The 23,159-nt window shown below is 37.8% G+C and overlaps 1 protein-coding gene across 4 annotated transcripts in view; it reads right to left on the bottom strand.

The window, feature by feature from the left end:
- The window catches only part of LOC5571895 (1-phosphatidylinositol 4,5-bisphosphate phosphodiesterase), a 365,353-nt gene that overhangs the window by 43,177 nt on the left and 299,017 nt on the right, over positions 1 to 23,159 (bottom strand). The window contains exon 5 of one of the 4 annotated variants that reach the window (XM_001653754.2): positions 234 to 313. The exons of the other annotated variants lie outside the window; for them this stretch is intronic. Within the exon in view, the coding sequence (XP_001653804.1) occupies positions 234 to 313 (80 nt within the window). The remainder of the gene's footprint in view (positions 1 to 233; positions 314 to 23,159) is intronic. 4 annotated transcript variants of the gene reach the window in all.

The following is a 23,159-nucleotide window of genomic DNA, read 5'->3' as shown; positions in this document are numbered from 1 at the left end:
AACGCTGCCGCCTACTGCTCCGGGCCATAATGAGTGCGGTAAAAGTGCTGCTTCCGAGCTAAGTATGGTAATTGTACCGTTGCTGTTCCGTAAATGATGATAATTTGCTGTGAGCATTACTCTAGCGTAAAATTTTACCACGGTGCGCTGATTTGAGGTGAGGAGCAACTGCTACTACTGGGACGCAACAAACACAGACCATTTTCGGGGGGTTTTTGTGAGTGGAGACTTACTGCTTCATGAGATTCGTCCGAGGGCAGACGTTGTTCATCTTGTTGTTGTGAGTAACCTCCCGAAGCCCTTGTTGCCACAGCTGATGGTAATCGTTTCGGAATGGCGTTGAAGGATGGAACGTGAAAGAGTTATTATTCGTGTTTATGAGGATATTGCAGAACGTGATCTGAGAGTATTGTTTTCAATTCATATAGAAAAACAGGAAATTAAGTTCAATAGGTAAAAGAATAGGGCGTCCCATTTGGAACTAACCCTCGAAAATAATCCAAACCTTTTAAAATATCTGTAAACCTGAGATGAGACTCTTTTTCAGCCATAAAAAACGACGGGCTGCATTTGACGTTTCGTGACAGCGGAATCTGGGCTGCATATGAAGTTGATATTTTTCCTCTTCGCGAGTCTCTCTCAGCTGTAAACCATTCGGTAACCTCCGGAAACCCATGCAAAGTCAGTGAAAACTAGATTGAAAGTCCTAAATGTCATGAATATAACGTGATTTAAGATTTCCAATATCTTCATTTCTGGCGTAAAATGTCATCAGCAAATATCTTTTCCGAGTTTAGTTAACGTCGATTGCTAATGCCGACCGTTGTCGTATAATGCATGTGACATTTAGCGATTTACTTTTTGTTAAACTTATTGCTGTGTGCGTTTGAAATGCAAATATCAAATGCGGGAACAGCAAATGCGGGAACAGCAAATGCGGAAAGGTTTTTAAAAAGAAAGGCGAAGTCAAAAGTTGATTTTATTTGCTAGGTTGGCGGTGATATGGATCATGGTTGCTAAGTATCCTTTGGTTACTTTGTGTTACCGCATTTGGAGCTTAGTTAGAGTGGATTTGCACGTCAAACGCAAACAGCAATACTATAAAGCTACAACGATACCTAAGAAGCGTTTGAGAACCCCTGGAAACTCCCCTTTGTCCTCATTCAAAACTCAACAGAAATCTCTGTACCCCTTGGAATACTCTACGCTCTGTGAACCTGTGAATAAGAAAAATCCTTGGATGCCTCTGGAAAGCCCTCAGAAATTGAAAGTCCGGAATGACCACGAGCTATTGATTATCTTTTGGAAACCCCATTGGGAAACTTATTGGATAACCTTTGGAAGCGTCCGAAAACCCTTGCATCATCATTCGCTGGGTTCCTTTTTCGAATGATTTCAGTTTAAGAAGTGAACTTTCTTCTATAGTAGTCTTCAATATTCATCCCGGTAATTAACCAATCAAGTTCAAAGCTTCGACGCCACGTGCCCGATGGCGTCGTCCGGAAGGCAAGTAACCCAGTTAGATTCAGATGATTCAATTAGGCCATCTATTTGACGGCGTTTATGTTCATCTGTCTTCTATTTCAACCCCCCATCGTCTTTGAACAAAACGGTTCTCTGCCACCACATCCTTTTGGACGACTAGGACGACACATGCTCGCTCATCCTGTGAAAATTTCCTATCACCAATCAGTCAGCCCCGCCGTCAGATCCCGGGAGCCGTTCGGAAAGTGTCTCCATCATCACCTCACCTCGACTTGCCTTGCCTGCCATTCCGCTCGAACGGAGACGGAAATTCAATTATTCCTCACTCATCATCATGGCACACTACGACGATGACGACTTTTGCTTTCCTTTGAAATTTTCCAACGGCTTCTCGAACGAGAGCGCCTACTTCGATGCGCAATGTATGTAGATGAGTGACAGCAGAGCCAAGGAGCCAAGGAATCAACAATCAAAAGCTGCACCCAGCAGGCGTTGGGAGTGGGCGGGCGGTTGTCATCCGTATTTGTAGATTTTAACATGGAGACCAATTTTTCCACTCCATAAACGATGAGCTTCCGTCACTGCTCTCCGGAGTTGACTGACTACCTTCCGAGGCGTCTAATCCTTGCGACAATATGGCAACGAACAAGACACCCCCGGCCCGGAGGTGTCCGTCGTTAGGTTTGAAAAGCTTGCGATAAATGTAGGAGGTTCAGAATGGGTGAGCTAAGTTTAGAAAAGGACTAAAAATAACCTGTTTCCGTAAATTGATTTGGAATTGGACCGCCGCCATGGACATTCAGTTGCTAGAGCAGTTGTGACTTCATTCAAGATGTCTGGAGGTTTGAGAGATCAACAAATTATAAGAAAGCTTAGAATTTACCTTCACTTCCTTGTTAATTGCAAAAGCGTTAGAATCATTCATATCTTTCCGAATCCACAATACAGGCAGGCTGAATCCGATAGCATCCTTCCGGTATTATTACATTCAATCAGCTGCTGCTCCGTTTCAACGGGGAAAAAATGCGCATGGTATGAATGCAAATGCAATTCTCCGGCAGATGCGACCACCCCTAACGAACACGTTCCGTAGGTATGTAGGCTGCTAACCATTCAATCGAAGTAGGCTAAGGTGCACGTTCGAACCGGAGCGAAGAAATTGTTTTGCGAAAAGCCGAGCAAGCTGTGAGTTAAGACTTGAGATTGCATGTACCGAACTTTTGCACAATCAGGGAAAGCTGTTCCAAAGTGGAAACCATCTGTCAACCCATCGATCGTAGGTATCTAGTGTGATGCACTGACAAAAGATTGTCAACCGCAATAGATGCAGTCGGTCCCATCTTCCCCAGCCTATTATTATGTTGCGCTGCCATAGTGCGAAGTAGGTTCTTCTGATTTTCAAGGCCAACTTTGCCTCTGCTGTAAGGACTGTACTCGTAAAACATGAGTAAAAGAAACCTCTCTCCTAGGTAAAATGCACGCACCTTGGACGCAACGGTACGCATCAAATTCTGTGAAACACTTGCGCCATCTTTTTTTTACACACCTTCATCCACTCGGTCTTCAAATCCCTTTCTTTTATTAGGACTTTCGCTGCTTGCTGTTCCCGGAACTTACACTTCACAATCGCCCAGAATTTTCCTATTGGGTGAAGTTCTGGTTAGTTTGGCGGATTTTCCTCCTTAAGCTTAGTATGCTGTTTCGCTCAAGAAAAGTAAAGAAATTCCTTGACTGAAAGGGTCAAGAAATTTCCTACAGAGAGCCCCATTTGAAGTGACATTTCTTCTCAACTGCGTACTGCGATCAGAAAAAAGTGATTTTCTTGACCATTTCTTGGGAGAAATTTTCCACGCATCGAGATAGGCGATTCCTTTTCTTGTCAGTAGCAAACCGGCCTTTAAGCGCAAAAAGCACAACATCGGCTTCGTCCACGAAGCCAGATCCAGCTATAAAGCATCGCCATCGTAAGACCAGAGGAAGGACAGCAAGCGCTTCTGGAAGAATTCTTCTTTTTATATTTGGCCCTAGATTACGACAAAAACCAGGGACTGCAGGAGTTCCACTTGGTCCAACACTGTGGAATATGATGTACGATAGAGTGCTAACATTTATACTGCCGTGTAGAGTCAAGATCGTCGGATTCGCAGATGAGGTCGTTCTTGCGATAACTGGCGAGACTGCGGATGAGGCAGAGATGCTGACGGCGGAATCGCTAGACATCATTGAATCGTTGATGACTGGAGTCAAGCAGCAACTGCAAGGCGGTTGAACAGTTCGAGATCAACGTCAGAGGACACGCAATCTCATTGATTGTACCCCGTTTGGCATAATGTCGTTTGGCATAAGGTCGTTTGGCATAAAGCCCTTTGGCATAAAGTCGTTTGGCATAATGGTCGTTTGGCATAATGGCCGTTTGGCATAATGATTGACTTAGAATGAATATCGACATTTCTGAAGCTTTTACCAAGATCAACACCACCGAGCCCATACATTTTTTTTAGTAGGTTCTCAACAAGCGTGGTGTTCGTTCAGAGATTTTCCAAGCTATGAATATCAAAAGTTGTTGTGACATTAGAGAGCATAACTAAATAAAACCCGTGACGGGTCTGATGGAAGATCTTTTCGGAATAATAATCTTCTCTACATCCCAGACCATGGGCTATCTTTGAGCTTGTCGCGATATACATATTTGACTCAAATAATTTGAGACTAGTAAATTTGAGAATAGTAAATTGACTAAGAAAGTTCGCAGCTATTATTAAAAGGAAGGCTCATAGAATATTTCGCTGCAGATATTAAGCTCTGTCCCACTTTGGACGTAACACTTGATGAAAATTACTTGATAAAAGAAGAGAAACTTATTTGCAAAATATTAAAAGCTCTAATCCAAAGATCTGTTACTGCAGCATAATGAAAAAATAGCCTATGTACGAGAGCAGATTATTTTTCGTTTAATATGTTCAAGGCTCTAACGCTAAAAATCTTCTCGCAGCATAACTCAAATGAATAACACATTTCTAAAAGAAAATATTTGTGGCAACACTTTTCAACGATTCGAAAAAAAATTATTTTTGGAAGTGTACATCAAAAACACCGTCGATTATCGAAAGGAAGGAAAATTTGTGATTGAGATAATATTTTTCCCAGCATATCTTGGAATGAGATCATGCGTTTGTAAAAAAAAATGTTGAATATTGGCAGGTTCTAAAATAATTATCATTATAACAGCGTCTTGTAAGAATTGATAGAACCGCAAAAAATAAAAATGGTTAACATTTAGCTTTACTAAATAATAAAATTTAAAACAGTATAAAAATAAAGAACAGGCTAATTTTAAAAGAAGGCAAAATTTATGATTAAACCAATAGAAGATTGGACGCGAAAAACTATTGTAGCATAATAAAACGAAAAGAAATTAACGATTGCGTTCAGAATCAACGAAGTGATTGTAATACTTTTCCTCGAATGCCGTTTCTCCGAATGTCGGTTCCCCGAATGTCAGTCCTCGAATGACCGGTTTCCATGAAAAGTGGTGCAGTTTAAATAAGTGCTATAATAATCTTCAGCGGCTGGATAGTGAACGAGAAAGAACGATAAGCAATGAAAAAAAGGAGTTATTCTGTCATTCTCGATTGTACCCCGTTTGGCATAAAGTCGTTTGGCATAAGGTCGTTTGGCATAAAGCCGTTTGGCATAAAGTCGTTTGGCATAATGGTCGTTTGGCATAACGGCCGTTTGGCATAATTGCCATTTGGCATAATGGACGTTTGGCATAATGATTGACTTAAAATAAATATCGGCATTTTTTAAGCTTTAACCGAGACCAACACCACCGAGCCCATAGCAAACAACTTTGGTAGGTTCGAAACAAGCGTGGTGTTCGTTCAGAGATTTTCCAAGCAAAAATTTTCAAAAAATGTTGTGACATTAGAGAGCATTACTAAATAAAACTCGTGACGGGTCTCTACATATCAGAACATAGAGTTTATTTATCATCTTTAACGTGTGTTTTAACATTATGCTAGTTCAACACGAGAATATAGAGTATCCTTGATCAGGTTGCGATAAACATATTTTATTACAGTTGTTCATCAAAAGAACGCTGATAGAATATTTCGCAAGCTCTGTCCCAGTTTGGACGTAACACTCGATAAAAATTACTTGATAAAAGAATGGAGTTTTTTTGCAAAATATCAAAAGCTCTGATCCAAAGATCTATCAGTGGGACCTAATGCAAAAAATAGTCTATATACGAGAGCAGATTATTTTTCGTTTAAAGTGTTTAAGGCTCTAACGCAAAAGAATCTTTTCACAGCATAACTCAAATGAACAACACATCTTTAAAAGAAAATATTTGTGGCGAAACTCAACGGCCAACGGTTCAATATAAATTCTAATATATATATATATATATATATATATATATATATATATATATATATATATATATATATATATATATATATATATATATATATATATATATATATATATATATATTTATATATATATATAAATGGTAAACATTTAGCTTTACTAAATAATAAAATTTAAAACAGTATAAATATAAAGAACAGCCTATTCATAAAAGAAGGCAAAATTTATAATTAAACCAATAGAAGAATGGACGCCAAAAATTATTGCGGCATAATAAAACGAAAAGAAATGAAATGTGCGTTCAGAATCATCGAAGTGATTATGCTACTTTTCCCCGAATGACTGGTTTCCCGAGAAGTGGTGACGAGAAAGAACGATAAACAGTCAAAAGAATGAACTATTCTGTAATTCTCGGCTATACACATGTTGGAAAAAATACTGAGGATGGTAAAAATCTAAAGAAGTGCCAATTATATAAAGAAGGGCGCATATTAGATGGTCAGTTCATTCACCACCCTTAAATGTACAAAAGTAAGACAATTATGAGTGCCAAAAACTTTTCGGGGAAGTGGGCTAGTCGGGGAAACGGGATATTCGGGGAACTTGCATTCGGGAAACTGGCGTTCGGGGAAACGACATTCGATGAAAAGTAGCACAACCCATCGAAGTAACTGCAGTAATCGATTTATCTTTTCGCTGATAATTTGAGTAGATCAATGTTATCGATTGCCGCCCTTTTGTCAGTTGGAAACAAAAAAATACTTTAAATATATGACTCCAAAGAGCAAAATAAATGAAGGAGAAATTTGTTGAAATTATAAATCAACAGTTTTCATACCTATAACTATGGATGCATCATATTTAGAAAAAATAATAGAACAATTAAAAAAGGGTAAACTTGTGCTAAATATAAAAATCTTTAGTGCAAAAATTTGTTCCAATAACGAAACTGAAATGAAGAATTAATATTTGAAAGAAGGGTAATTTCTGGATAAATTATAAAATACTATTGGCAATAACGTTTCTAATACGCTTAAAATTATTCAAGAGCGAATGATTGTTGAATAAAATGTCATTTTGTATCAATTGATTCCAAAACAAGTCTGATGTCATCAGAAAGATTCAATAGAAACGTAAAAACGAAAAATTGAGCAATTCTTGGTTTCCGACTCATTATGCCAAACGACTATTATGCCAAACGACCATTATGCCAAACGACCGTTATGCCAAACGACCGTTATGCCAAACGACTTTATGCCAAATGACCATTATGCCAAATGACTTTATGCCAAACGGCTTTATGCCAAACGACTTTATGCCAAATGCCATACCACCGTCATTCTCGGCTATACACATGTAGACAAAAAAGCTGAGGATGGTGAAATTCGAAAGAACCGCCAATTAAATAAAGAAGAGTGCATATTAGATGGCCAGTGGTGAACGACTCAGAAATGTATAAAGTTACGACAGTTATGAGTGCTAAAAACTTTTCGGGGAAATGGGATATTTTGGGAACTGACATTCGGGGACCTGGCGTTCGGAGAACTGGCGTTCAGGGAAACGACATTCAGGGAACCGACATTCTCCATATAGCTCCAAAGAACAGCCTATTAATAAACGAAGGTGAAATTTGTTTAAATTTTAAATCAACAGTTTTTATAGCTATAATTATGATTACATCATATTTAGAAAAAAAAACATAGAACATTTGAAAGAAGGGTAAATTTATGCTAAATATATACCTTCAGTGCAAAAAGTCCAATGGCGAAAGTCAAAAGAAGAATTAATATTTGAAAGAAGGGTAATTTCTGGATAAATAATAAAATACTATTGGTTATATCTTTCCTAATATTTTTTAGTTTATTCAAGAGCATATAATTGTTAAACAAAGTGTCATTTTATGTCAATTGACTCCAAAACAAGCCTGATATCATCAGAAAGATGTAATAGAAATGTTAAAACGAATGTCATCTTAAGAAATTCTTGGTTTCAGACTCATTATGCCAAACGACTATTATGCCAAACGACCGTTATGCCAAACGACTTTATGCCAAATGACCATTATGCCAAACGACTTTATGCCAAACGGCTTTATGCCAAATGACCTACCACCATCTCATTGAAGTGCTCTCTGAAGCACCTTGGGGTAATGGTCGACGACAGGCTAAACTTCAATAGCCACGTAGACTATGCCTGCGAAAAGGCAGCGAAAGCAGCTGATGCTGTAGCTAGGATCATGCCCTACATTGGAAGAACCTACTAGGCGTCTTCTGGCGACCATATCATTGTCCATATTGAGATACGGAGTTCCGGCTCATGGCTATAAGGGTGGCGAGCGCCTACTGTACTATATCGTCGGAGGCAGTGTGCGTTATCGCCGGAATGATCCCCATCTGCATCACTCTGGCTGAGGACATCAGTGTTGGGAAACTCGTGAGTACTCACTGAAAACTGCAAACTCACTCGCGAGTATGAGTTGTACAGCTTGAACTCTCGCGTGAGTATACTCAGTCGTGAGTTCCAGTTGTACAGCTCATACTCGTGAGTGAGTTTTCGACTAACATTTACTCACTCGTGAGTAATTTTACTCACTTGAAATATTGTAAATATTCTAAAAGTATGCGAATGGCTCAAATAAATAATAAGTAACAAGTAAGGCTATTCTTGGGGTGACCTTATTCAAATGATAACATGAAAATTTTATTCTGAAAACTATTTGATGCACGCAAAACGTTATTATAATATGAATTCTTAACACAAGCTGTAATTTATGTTTGGTGTTTCGCTGCGCATGTTGCATCGTAAATGCTCTTTTCTTCTGACGTTACACCTCTACTGGGCCAGATTCTGCTTTTTAGCTTAATGCAGTGGCGCAACGAAGGGGGGGTTTTGGGGGTCAAATCCCCCCCCAAAGCCGAAAAAATATAAGGCTTGCCAAGTATATTTTTTAAATTCAGCATTAGACATTATACAACAATACAACTACAGAGCAGTAACTTAGTTTAATTCGTATTAACACAGAGAATACCAGAGTCTTCCACGATTAAATTGTTTTAAGTTGCATTTTTCAACTTTAAACCTTTCCAGGTAGTATAATAAAAACAAAATTTTAACTACAACAACTAATAAATAACAAAATTTTCTAGCCTGTATAAAAAACAAACTGATGGCGTTCTATCAACAGTTTGTTGAACCTTTATATATGATGGAAACTTTTCATTGGTGCATCATCTGAAATATCAAAATTCTTATAGTTGCCTCAACATTTTACCGAATTCCATTACTATCAAAGATTACGGAGGAAAAAGTCTACGAATGCTGATGAAGTATTTATCTACCGGTAAAAGCATTTCGGCCCCATCAGGAATTTAAACAATTTTGAGATTTTGTAGTTGTTAATCATGAGTTACAATCTAGTTTTTGAGTAAAACATGAAAAAAGTAAATCAATCTTATTACTAAGTCATCGAGAAAAAAAATTCTAATGATCATATTGAACATTTTGAAATGTTATCATATATTTAGTCATTACATGAAAGCAGAACTCATTTTTGACCTTTGGACTCGATTTTCTAGAATGCCAATTCTTAAAAATGTTTCAATTACTTTTTTACCGGTAGTTGAGTTTTGCAATGCTGATCTGCTTTCGACCTACTGCAACAGTAGTGGTAATGATTTCTATTGTAAATTGCTGCGCATAAAGATTATTCTCCAAGTCATTCTCATTGTCGAAAAACTTGAAAACATATTTAAATAACAACACAGAAGAAAAGCTGTTTAATGGCATCACACTAATTTATTGTAATCTTTCTTAATTAATTTTAACCATGCAGAAAATAAAACATACTTGAACTCTTCAACCATTTTTTTCCTTAAACAAATTTCTTCTCAATAAGTATTTCAAAATTTGCAAAACCCCCCCTAGAGCCAAATCCTGGTTGCGCTACTGGCTTAATGTAATTATGATATGAGCATTTCCACATTTATCAACTATGAGATTTATTTATTTGCCAATTAACTTTTTTTTTTTATTCTCTACTTTACGATATGCAGCACTACTGCAATAATAAAAACCTGAGACAGAGACTCGACAAAACGTATGAGTTTCGTGCCAAAACTAATAAGCCGCTGATTGGTCTGCCAAACAGCGTTGCCAGCAATATTTTGTGCGACAACTTCAGCACCAGCTTTTCAACTTTCATTTCCGGTTTGGGGTCATGCACAAATTACGTCACGCTCCAAGGGGGGGAGGGGGTCAAGGCAAGCGTGACAAGCCTTACAAAATTTTCAAAGGACTCATACAAAAAACGTGAAAAAGGGGGGGGGGGAGGTGGTCGAAAAATTCGAAATTTAGCGTGACATAATTTGTGTACCATCCCCTTAGATAGATCATAAAAGAGGAGCAGAAATCTACAATAAGTCAGGTGCCACATGTCTTAGATAGAATCGAACAAAAGAAGTTCTAAAAATATTTCAGAAAATTATTTTTAATTTATTTTTTATCCATTATGGGACTAGATTAAACGTTGAAAATGATACATTTTTAAATGTCTGTTCCTTGAACAGCGCTATTGAAAATTCTATATTGAAAAATTATGCAAACTTGCTATTACCACATAACAGTAATAACAAAACAATAATCAGAGGCCCGTATAATGGTTTGATGAGGATAAACTTATCATTCAGTATCTATATAGAAACCAAGCAAAATATAATAAATTCCGAACATTTTTCTGATCAGAAATCTTTATTCGGCAACGTTGCATACAAGTTTTCTAGAACAAACTTGCAAATTACATAAGGTTTGCTGAAAATATTCAAAAGCGAAATTTCATATGAAATGGGCCAGATGCCATTCGCAAACCAAATTTATGTTACTACCGCGGGGCAAGTGGGTAAATGGGGTAAGTGAAAAAAATTGTATATTTTACTGAATATATGTATTCACGTTTCAAACTCATGCGTAAACCTTTGAGGCCATTCAGAGCATTACGATAGATAAAAGATTCCTGCGATTTTTCAACCATTATTGCATAAAAGAGTGAAAGTTTGTCTACCTGCCAACTATTACTCCGTTACAAGTTGGCGGCGTGCAATTTTGGATTGATATGTTCAATAGAAAAAAGTTGCAGAAAATAATTCTCTGTACCACATCTAAGTTGTACTCTCTGACAGTTTTATACTGAATATAAAAGTTTTGGGATTAATTCCACCTAGACATAAAAATAACTAAATTAAAACACCATCAATTTTCTAATCACGTGGGGCAAGTAAAAAGTTTCTCATTAGAGATTGAATTTGTGTTTTGTTTTTAGGTAGCTATTAGTAAACAAGGTTCGCAATTATCATAGAAAATCGGAACGTGCTTCAAATTCAAGAAACACAATACTCAAAGCGATAAAAGCTATTACTAATCATGGAACTTCTCTAAAAGAGATTGCCAGACGATATTGATGTGTCTACTTCGGACAGCCGATTGAAAGGAAAACGTTGATTGAAAAGTTGCAATATAAGAGAACGCACGGGAATCTCATGGAATGTAAATGTAAAGCTAGTCCAAAACATAAAAATGGGGTATGGGTCTATCCACACAAAAAAGAATCCGAATACTATTGAAGGATTCCGTTCCAAAAAATAATTTCTCCCGAAGAGTTATCTTATGTCATATCCGACTTTGTTAGAAACAAATAACGACCAGTAAAAATTCTACAGAGCCGAAACTGAACAGAAAAAAATTGAATTGACAAGAATAACATTTTTTTTGTTTACATGTTACTTACCTAAGGAACAGGACGCCTTAACTAATGTTGAAGTTAATAGAAATCGTGAATACAACTAAATTTCAATTTATTGTTCAAAAACTTGTGGAGCAAGTGAAAAATGACATTTTGTAAAAACTTTCTGTATTTTTTTTTTCATCTATATAAATAAAAATGGAATGGTGTTTGTATGTCACAAAATGGCTTGAGAACGGTACAACCAATTTTTACAATTCTTTCACTGTTGCATTCGTTCAGGGTTCCGACGTGTTCGTACGTAGAAAAAGTTTGGGAAAGTCGTCGGAATAGTTGTAAAAACGGACGATATTTAATGTGTCATTTTGTACGGGACATTGCATGCCATTTAACAACAGCCTACTTGTTGGCAGGACGAAGTTTGCCGGGGCCACTAGTTTTTACATAAAAATCAATTTTAACATACTGTTTATATTTGGTGAAAGTCAAGTTAAAAAATAAATACGACCTCATTTATTTCAATTTAAAGTATTTAGAATTCGAAGAATCTCAACTATACGATTTCCATTACCCACTTGCCCCACGGTACCTTATTCCATTTTTACTAATACAGTTAACTATCCCTTACTCGATATTCCGTAACTCGATATCGAGTTAGAGAACCATAGTAAAAGTCTCAGTTGCACTGGTTTTGTGTTCTGTAACTCGATACCTCCCTAAATCGATGTTTCCTTCAATATCGAGTAAGGGAGAGATGACTGTATTTCAATTCAACTTTGAATATCAATAACATAAACGCGTTCAGAAAAAGTTACAGTTTTTTTATGCCACTAAACGAAATAAATTGGTCTGGAAAGTATTTGAACACAACCGGACTTTCGCCATCATAACTTGTTTATTCATTTTGAAAAACTGGCTCTGAATTTGGTAAAGTTTAAACAACCATACTATATAACTGCATATCACAATACATACTGAAGTCGATAGCTGTTTTAACACTTTGAATTATTTACATTTAGAGTCTTCCACCTAGTATAGAACATACCAATGTACAATTTTATTTTGCTATGGAAATTGGTTACTCACCATACTCACAAAGAGTAACTTGCTCACTCACCGAGAGTAATGACGTCATACTCACTGCGAGTATTATTCTTTACGTGAGTAATACTCGCAGTGAGTTATGACGTCATACTCTCGCGTGAGTTAGAGTAAGGAATGAGTGACTCACAGCGTGAGTATTACTCGCAAACGAGTACGAGAGTGAGTATTTTTTTACTCGCGAGCACGAGTTTCCCAACACTGGAGGACATAGCATGCTACCAGCGAAGAGACACAAGAAATGTGAGGAATGTTGGAGAGCAGGTACATAACACACCCTGTAGCGGAGGTGTCTGGAGATACACATATTGTAAGAATGTGGTAAGAGAAGAATTGTAATATATACCCAGACAATGAATAAAAGAGAGGAGCTGACGTGGTAGCAATATTAGTCATTAGCCTGTGGTGTGGAAGCAGGAGCCTTGTTGGTTGTTTATTCGTTTTATTTCAACAGGTTATGGGCCCAGGAATACCTGGAGGACGCTGAGGCATCTTCAATGACGGACCACGAGGAAGCACCTGGATGAGGTGGCAGAATCTCGGTGAGGAGGTAGAGACTGGACGGGAGGTGGAGTCTGGATGGGAGGTGGCTTGGACGAGGTGCCTAAGAGTTGGAAGCCAAGATGCTGAGAACGAGGCTGAAGGTGCGGATGCTGGCTGATCAGACGACGAGAAGTGCTGGAGGAACTCGAAAGTCAGGAAGAGCTTGGAGGACGGCGTGGTTGACCATGAGGACGATGGTGCAGCTGGCCAGGAGTGTGCTGACGTGGTAGTAATATCAGTCGCAGTCGTAGTAGCCTGCGGTGTGGAAGCAGAACCCTTGTTGGTTGTTTAGTCGCCTTATTTCAACAAGGAACACCACTACAGGGTGTCCGCAAATTATCCGTACAAACTTTGAAGACATGGCTCTTTACAATCAAGCATAATAAATTAGGACTCACTGAATTTGAACCGTAAAATTTTCTATTTCCAGTCTAGCTTGAAGCCACTGAACTGCAAGTAACTTCAAACAATAATAGGACATTTGGATTCATCTCTTTTAGATTTTAGGGATAACTCATCTGCAGTATGACTAGCGGCCTTCAAGAAAAACGTCTCCGAAAAATTTAAATTTGGCTATCTCAGTAACAAAAAATCATTTCGAAATTATTTAAAGTTGTATTTTGTGTCAACATATAGATGTATTATAAAAGGTACATGGACATTGATTTTTCGTTGTTTTCAATGCGAGATCGTGTTTCCAATATTTTTCTGTTCGGATAATATGCGGACACCCTGTAAATTCCATACAATGGCCAAGGAGTGGAATAACTTGGAGAAAGGAAGGTGGATCCACAGGCTCATTTCTAAAGCGTCGGTGTGGACGACCAGAAAGCATGGAGAAGTTAACTTCTTCCTGACACAGTGTTTGTCAGGCCATGGATGCTTCCTTAAATATCTGCGCAGATTCGGATACGCAGAGTCTCCACATTGACCGACTTGTCCAAATATCTAGGAGACACCGGAGCAATGCCAATGAAAATCGATTTTTCGAATTTCAAAAAATGATAGTGCTCAAAAGTTTTGTCTCCTCGAAAAAAGTCCCCATGCAAAATTTGAGCTCAATCGGACTTCATTAAGTGGACCCCCAAAGCGGTCAAAGTTTGGCTTTTTTGACCCATGAAAAATCTCCAAGAGGGGGGACATGAAATTTCCGAAATCGAAATTTTTTTTTGATGCCAGATGTCTTAGAAATGCATGAAACGTCGAGATCTGGTGTTATTTGGAAATTTTTTTTTTTGAAAAAATCGACCTTTTGGGGTTGAATTGAATTTGAAATGAACGATTTAAATTCAATTGCTGAGAAATTCAAGGCAATAGTATTGAAACATATCCTATATCATTGTTGGCCACTGAAAGCATATTATATGTGATATTTCATAAGGGTGGTTCATTTACTTTCCATTAGGGTGGTCCTTTTTGTTAAAAAATAAAAAATAGAATTTTAATTGAATATTGAAGACAATAGTAATGGAACATCTCTCACATTATCGTAAGCCATTTTCTACATTTATGATGGTAAGCTCCATCGAAGTTACGACGCCAATCTCGTATTATTCTCGATTTTACTATAGTAAAATCGAGGATAATACGCGATTGGCGTATTAGCTTCGATGGAGCTTACCACTATTAATATGTGGTATTTTATTAGGGTGGTTCACTTATTTTCCTTTCTGTCGAAATATCATAATTTGAATGGGATATTAAAACCAATAGTATTTTATCACCTCTTCCATCATCGTAAGGCATTTCCTTGATTAGATTCGTGATATTTTATTAGGGTGGCTCACTTATTTTCCATTGGTGTTTAATTAAAAAAAAAAAATCATGAAATTTTGAATTTGATCCTCTTAGTATTTTAACACCTCTTTTATAATCATAGGCCATTGTCTTCATTTTTGTTTAGAGAGGCTTTAAATTCCTCTGAATTCATGCGCCTCAAGTTCCATTTGATATGCGACATCATCGTAGGACACTGTTAACATATTTCATTAAGGAGTTTCACTCATTTTCCATTAGGGTGCATCATTTTTCGTACAGTTTGAAACCATGATTTCTCGAAAAAGTCTCGTCCACTTTCCTTAATTATGGTGTCATAGTAAAAATTTCAACCTTGATATCTACAGACCGAAAGATTATGGTGTGGACTACTACATAATATTTGCGTAGGTCTGTCCAGACTCAGTTCCAGCTCATCCGCCTTTTTGGGAAACTCCAAGAGACGATGCTTTGGATAGACCATTCACTATGCTGGAATTTTCTATGGCTCTTCTTTCATCAAACAACTCCTCTCCGGGAAGCGATATGATTAAGTTCAATCTTCTTAAAAATCTCCCTGATATCGCTAAAAGACGGTTGCTTGACCTGTTCAACTCATTCATGGAACACAACATTGTTCCACCTGAATGGAGACAGGTCAAAGTAATAGCTATTCAAAAGCCTGGGAAACCAGCGTCTGATCATAATTCGTACCGCCCGATCGCTATGTTATCATGTTTAAGGAAATTGTTAGAAAAAATGATCCTATCCCGACTCGATCATTGGGTCGAATCAAACAACATGCTTTCCAGTACACAATTTGGCTTTCGCAAGGGCAAAGGAACAAACGATTGTCTAGCGTTGCTTTCATCAGATATTCAACTAGCCTTTGCGGACAAGGAGCAATTGGCTTCGGTTTTCTTGGACATTAAGGGCGCTTTTGATTCAGTTTCCATAGAAATATTGTCAGGAAGCCTGCACAATAGTGGACTACCTGGAATGTTGAATAATTTCTTGTACAATTTGTTGTCAGAAAAACACATGAGCTTCACTCTCGGTCAACTGACAACTTCCAGAATTAGCTATATGGGTCTTCCCCAAGGCTCATGTCTAAGTCCCTTGCTTTATAATTTTTATGTTAAAGATATTGACAACTGTTTGGAAGAACCATGCACGCTTAGACAACTTGCAGATGATGCTGTGGTCTCTATGAAGGGTCCACGAGCGGAAATCCTGCAAAGACCATTGCAAAATTCCCTTGATAATCTATCCACTTGGGCTAGAAACTTAGGGATCGAGTTTGCTCCGCAAAAAACTCAACTGGTTGTATTTTCTAGGAAGCGGAATCCTGCCCAACTGAAGCTTAAGCTTTTGGGAACAGACATCGACCAGTCTTTGACTTCAAAATACCTTGGGGTCTGGTTTGATTCAAAAGGCACTTGGCGAACCCATATTAGGCATTTAACGGAAAAATGCCAACAAAGGATCAATTTTCTACGAACAATTACCGGAACATGGTGGGGTGCTCACCCGGAAGACCTCATAAAACTCTATAAAACAACCATTCTCTCTGTTCTAGAGTATGGCTCTTTCTGTTTTCTCTCAGCAGCAAACTGCCACCTGATTAAATTGGAACGAATTCAATATCGTTGTTTGCGTATCGCCTTAGGGTGTATGCACTCAACACATAATGCGAGCCTAGAGGTTCTGGCAGGGGTTTTACCGCTACAGAACCGATTCTGGGAGCTCTCGCTAAGAATACTGATTAAGTGTGGAGTGAGCAACACACTCGTTATCGAAAATTTCGAAGAATTGCTCAAACTGAATGCTCAGTCAAAATTCATGAGAGTTTATCTCTACTACATGTCATCTGACATTAGCCTTCCATGTTACAACCCCCCACGTGTACGCTTCACCAATGACAGTTCCTCTGTTGAATTTGATCTGTCCATGAAACAAGCTATTCATGGAATTCCAGATCAACTTCGATGTATTACTATCCCACGTATTTTTAACGCAAAGTACCAGAATGTCGATTCCTACAGGAGATATTTCACTGACGGGTCCCGTATAAATGGATCCACTGGCTTCGGTGTCTTCAATGAAAACTCTTCCGCCTTCCGAAAACTTCAGGAACCTTGCACGGTTTATGTTGCTGAGCTGGCAGCAATCAACTTCGCTTTGGGGATGATCTCAAACATGCCCGCAGACCACTTCTTCATCTTCTCGGATAGTCTCAGTTCTATTGAGGCTCTCCGATCGATGAAACCTGTAAAGCATGCATCTTACTTTCTTACAAAAATAAGAGAGCAGATGTGTGCACTGGTCGAAAGATCATATAAGATTACCTTTGTATGGGTCCCCTCACATTGCTTAATTTATGGCAATGAGAAGGCGGACTCTCTCGCAAAGGTGGGCGCTGAGGAAGGTGAGATTTATGATAGACGAATTTCACACGATGAATTTTTTCATTTAGTACGTCAAAATTCTCTTCACGGTTGGCAAAGCGATTGGCTAAATGACCAACTGGGACGGTGGTTACATTCCATAATTCCTAGAGTTTCCTTGCGAGCCTGGTGGAAAGGTTTGGACATAAGTCGAGATTTCATTCGCGTGATGTCAAGACTTATGGCCAACCATTACTCGCTAGATGCACATCTACACAGGATTAACCTCGCGCTGAGCAATATTTGTAGTAGGTGTGGTTCCGGTTATGATGACATCGATCACGTAGTTTGGCAGTGCCCGGATATGGACGCCTCCAGAGCGCAACTTTTGGATACCCTTGCGGCCCGAGGTAGACAACCCTATGTTCCAGTTAGAGATGTGTTGGGCACCCGCGATTTCACTTATATGGTCGCAATTTACGATTTCCTTCGCTTGTCTTGTATAAAAGTTTAATTCTCTTGTGTTCTCTTCTCCAGTTTTTTTTTTTCTCTGTGTTGTCCCTTTTGTGTTGGATTGAGGATCCTGGCCATCCGGCAGACGAATACCGGCAAGAAATTGGTACCAACGCCATGACACGATAATAGAGCTACCACGCTATACCTCCCGGATGAGCTGCAGAGAACCCTAAACCCAATCCTTACCATGTCCTTCCCTTTCAAAATTGTGACCATTAACCTCGAGTTGCCACGAGTACCCTGGCTCCATCCCATACTAACTTTGGTAATGAAAATGTAAATAAATTGTAAATAGTACAAAAACGAACTTCGGCTCCGTAAAGCGTTACACGCATTTGAGCCCCAAATAAACGAACTAGTAAAAAAAAAAAAAAATAATATTTGCGTAATGTTCGACGAAAAATGTAAAAGTAACTTAGTTAACAACAAAAGAGTTTTCTAGAAAGCCTCTCATTGTTAGAAAGGTCCTTTTGAAAAGTTTTGCGTGATTTTCATTCGGAATGCAACACTTCACTAAGCTGAACCAGTTCGGAGTCCTCGTCTCATACAAAATCCGCTTGCTACTTCGTGATTTCAGATGCACTCATCTCAGAGATCAAGCATTGAGCCTCAGTGACCTTTCCAATTTAGTTTTGCAAATTCCGAAGGAAATACCGAAGGAAATTCCAACGGAAATTCCAGAGGGAATTACGAAGGAAATTTCAGTGGAAATTCTGAAGGAAATTCCAGTGGAAATTCCGAAAGAAATTCCAGAGAAAATTCCGAAGGAAATTCCAGACGAAATTTATCAGGAAATTCCAGAGGAAATTCTAGAGGAAATTCCGAAGCAAATTCTAGAGAAAATTCTGAAGGAAATTCCAGAGAATATTCGGAAGGAAATACCGAAGGAAATTCCAGAGAAAATTCCGAAGAAAATACCGAAGGAAATTCCAGAGGAAACGAAAACTATAGAGGTACTTCCGAAGAAAATTCCGAGATAATTTCAAAGCTTCAAAAGAAATTCCAAATGAAATTCCGAATCAAATTTAGCATGAAGCTCCAAAAGGAATTCCGAAGGAAAATCCAAAAGAAATTCCGAAGCAAATTGCAAAGTAAATTTCGACGAAAATAACGTAGAAAATTCCAAATCATTTCCGAAGGTAGCTCCAAAAGAAATTCCAAATGAAATTCCAAAGCAAATCCCGAAAGAAATTCCAAAGAAAATTCAAAAAGAAAATCCATAAAAATAAATCCGAATGGATTTTTGAAGCAAATTCCAAAGAAAACTCGGACGAAAATTGCGCAAAAAATTCCAAATGAAATTCCGAAGCCAGCTCTAAAAGAAATTGCAAAGGAAATTCCATAAGAAATTTCAAAGGAACTTTCGAAGCGAATTCCAAAGGAAATTCCGAAGGCAATTCCAGAAGAAATTCCAAAGAAATCCAAAATAACTTCCTGAAGCAACTTACTGAAAGAAATTCATGAAGAAATTCCAAAGGAAATTCTGAAGTAAATAAGATATGAAGTTCCGAAGAATACAAAGGAATTTTAAAGGATACTAGAAATTCCAAAGGAAACTTCGATGGAAACTTTCAAAATATAAGGAAAATCCCGAAAAACCAATAAAAAAAAACTGAATAAAATTCTAAAAGAAATTCTGAAGCACATTCCAAAGGACATTCCGACGATAATTCTGAAAAATATCCAAAGCATATTCAAAAGGGAATTTCTAAGGAAATTCCAAAGCAAATCCCGAAGCAAATTGCAATGAAAAAAGGAAGTTAAAAGGAAATTTCGTAGAAAATTTCTAAGGAATTTTTTATGGAATAACCAAAGCAAATTTGTAAGGAAATTCTCAAGAAAACTCTGTAGAAATTCAAAAGAAAATTGTAAAGGAAATTTCTAAGAATATTCCGCACTAAATTTCAAAGGTCCAGAAGAAATCCCAAATGAAATTCCGAAGAAAGCTCCAAGGAAAATTTCGAAGGAAATTCCAAAGTAAATTCCAATGCTTCGAAAGAAATTCCAAATAATATTTCGAATACAATTCTGAAGGAAGCTCCAAAGATAATTACATAGGAAATTCTGAAACAAACTCTAGAAGAAATTCTTAAGGAAACTCCAAAGAAAATTCCAAAGCAAATTTCGAAGGAAACTCAAAAAGAAACTCCGAAGTAAATTTCGTAGAAAATTCCAATGAAAAGTCCAGAATGAAATTTCGAAGGACACTTCATAGGAAATTTCGAAGGAATTACCACAGAAAATTCAAAAGGGCACTTCTTAAGATACCGAAGAAAATTCCACAGGATATTCCGAAGCAAATTCAGGATAAATTTCCAATTTTGATGAAAATTTCAAAGGAAATTTCGTTGAAAAGTCCAATAAAAATTTTTAAAAGGAATTTCGAAGAAAATTCCGATTAAAATTCCAAAGGAAACTTCAAAGAAAATTCCGTTGAAAACTCCAACGAAAAAATCCATATGAAATTCCGACGAAATTTCTATAAGGAACTTTGTTACATCTTTGAAGAATAAACGAGAACTGATTGTTAAAACTGGAATTGCCTACGTTGTCACAACTGAATCGCGTGTACTATAGCAAGCAGAAGGCAACGTACTTTTGTTTCGGGAATGAAGGAGCCCAAGGCTGAGAATCTCTTTTGAAAATATAAACTAAACACTTTTGTTGCCCTTCATCGTCGCCCATCGAGCTATTGTCATAATTTGAATACGTCAAAAATTATTTCATTCCTTTTTTATCTGTATTTTGAGAATGGCAGTTAGAGTTGTGCTTCACTGAATTCACTGATCATTGTTATTGGAACGTTTTATTTTAACTATTCAAAAGAAAACCTTAATGAAAATATCTTAACGAAGAGTTGCATGCCAATGAAGAATCATGATTCAAAACTATACAAACAAAGTTGATTTGTTAGATCTGTTGAGAATATATATTTTTTTAATTTACAAATTAAATGATCACCCTTATGCAAAACTGAGGACAATAGCCCCAATGAAATATCACTTATTATATGTTAACAGTGGCCTACGATGACATAGGAGATGTTTAATTACTCTTGTATTTATTATTCCATTCAAATTCTCAATTTTTTTTTAAAGGACCACCGTAATGGAATATAAGTGAGCCTTCCCAATGAAATATCACGAATCTAATGAAGGAAATGGCCTACGATGATGAAAGAGGTGATAAAATACTATTGTTTTTAATATCCCATTCGAATTATGATTTTTCGACAGAAAGGCCCACCGTAATGGAAAATAAGTAAACCACCCTAATAAAATACCACATATTAAATGTAGAAAATGGCTTACGATAATGTGAGAGATGTTCCAATACTATTGTCTTCAATATTCAATTAAAATTCTATTTTTTATTTTATTTTTATTTTTAAACAGAAAGGACCACCCTAATGGAAAGTAAATGAACCACCCTAATGAAACATCACATATAATATGCTTTCAGTGGCCAACATTGATATAGGATATGTTTCAATACTATTGCCTTGAATTTCTCAGCAATTGAATTCAAATCGTTCATTTCAAATTCAATCACTCCCAAAAGGTCGATTTAAAAAAAAAAAAAAATTTTCCAAAAAACACCAGATCTCGACGTTTCATGCATTTCTAAGACATCTGGCATCAAAAAAAAATTCGATTTCGGAAATTTCAGAGATTTTTCATGGGTCAAAAAAGCCAAGCTTTGACCGCTTTGGGGGTCAACTTAATGAAGTCCGATTGAGCTCAAATTTTGCATGGGGAGTTTTTTCGAGGAGACACAACTTTTGAGCACTACCATTTTTTGAAATTCGATGGCAAAATTTTTCCCATACATTCCATTGGCACCCTACTGCCCACGGTTCAAGGATATACGAAGCGAGATGCTGTCGGAAACCGCAAGCATCCTTAATCCGGACAAAATCGTGCAGTACATATGACAGCATGAAAGCACTTGAAAGACGGTGAACAGAGGGATAAGGCAGATTATGTCGTACTGCAAAAGATACCAGAGCTGGCGTGAAGGCTAGCGAGCTCCGGGCCGCGATCGGAGTAGGCTAGATCCTCCGTCGAGGACTGGACCGGGTAGAAAGGGCGTAGCGTAGTATCGGTAGCATAAGGAAACGCGTAGCCGGAGTAGGCTAGCTCCACTGTCGGGGACTAGGCCGAGTAGCACCGATCGTCACAAACCACCAGTTTTGGGTCGTTGGGGTGCCTGTGAACCGGAAATCATCCTTCAACCGGAATCGCTGGACTGACTTCGGCATCCAACTGGTCAACCAGGAGAGCTAGTAAACGTATCGTAGAGTAGCGAAATGCACATGAGCGTCCAGTAGAAGTTGAACAGGGCTCTGACGTGAGGCCAGCCCAAGAATAGAATTCGTCGACGCACAGAAAGCTGTGCAATAGTGTGGGACAAAATTTATATTCTCGCTGCAGTCTACTTTTTGGATTGAATTTAGGTCCCATAACAACTGTGCAAAATTTCAGCTCGATCTAAGAAACTTCAGCCGTTCAAAGTTTGTATGGAATTTACTATGAAAAAACTTACTTTTGCAAAGAAAAATCGCCAGAGGTCGCCCATTTACCTCTATAAAAATTCTGAACACAAACCTCAATCGTAGAAATACCTATGGAGATCTGTGCTCAGAATTTTTATAGAGGTAAATGGGCGACCTCTGGCGATTTTTCTTTGCAAAAGTAAGTTTTTTCATAGTAAATCCCATACAAACTTTGAACGGCTGGCGCTAATATATAGTTTCACCGATCGAGCTGAAATTTTGCACAGTTGTTATGGGACCTAAATGCAATCCAAAAAGTGGACTGGAGCGAGAATCTAAATTTTTCATATAACCGTGTCCCAGGCTACTGTGCAACTGCCAATTGGGCAGTCGCTGAGATACCGTAGAAATGTCGTAGTGAGCAGCGTTTTTGGCGACATTAAGCTCCAATAGCGAACTAGCAGAACAGCTAGAGGGTGAGAATGATGAAGTGCATGAGCACAGCACTACCCATAACTGCATAACAGTCACATTCGACATTTTTGACAAATTGGAGTTAATGCCATGAAGAGTCATCAAATGATACATACTTTCGATCAACTTACTGAAACCTGTGAGTTTGTTCTAGAAAATTCGAAAAAATACCAATCTGTTTTGTCACATTGGTAATTATAATCGCATAACAGTCACATTGGGATTATAAATGAGCCTCGTAATGTAATAGCAATGAAATTTCTATCAGAATTATTTGCTGACTATTCACCTA

This window comes from Aedes aegypti, chromosome 3, assembly GCF_002204515.2.
Source record: "Aedes aegypti strain LVP_AGWG chromosome 3, AaegL5.0 Primary Assembly, whole genome shotgun sequence".
Classification (NCBI taxonomy): Eukaryota; Metazoa; Arthropoda; class Insecta; order Diptera; family Culicidae; genus Aedes; species Aedes aegypti.
Note: the sequence above shows the minus strand (reverse complement) of the source record. Positions and strands in the feature narration are given on the sequence as shown.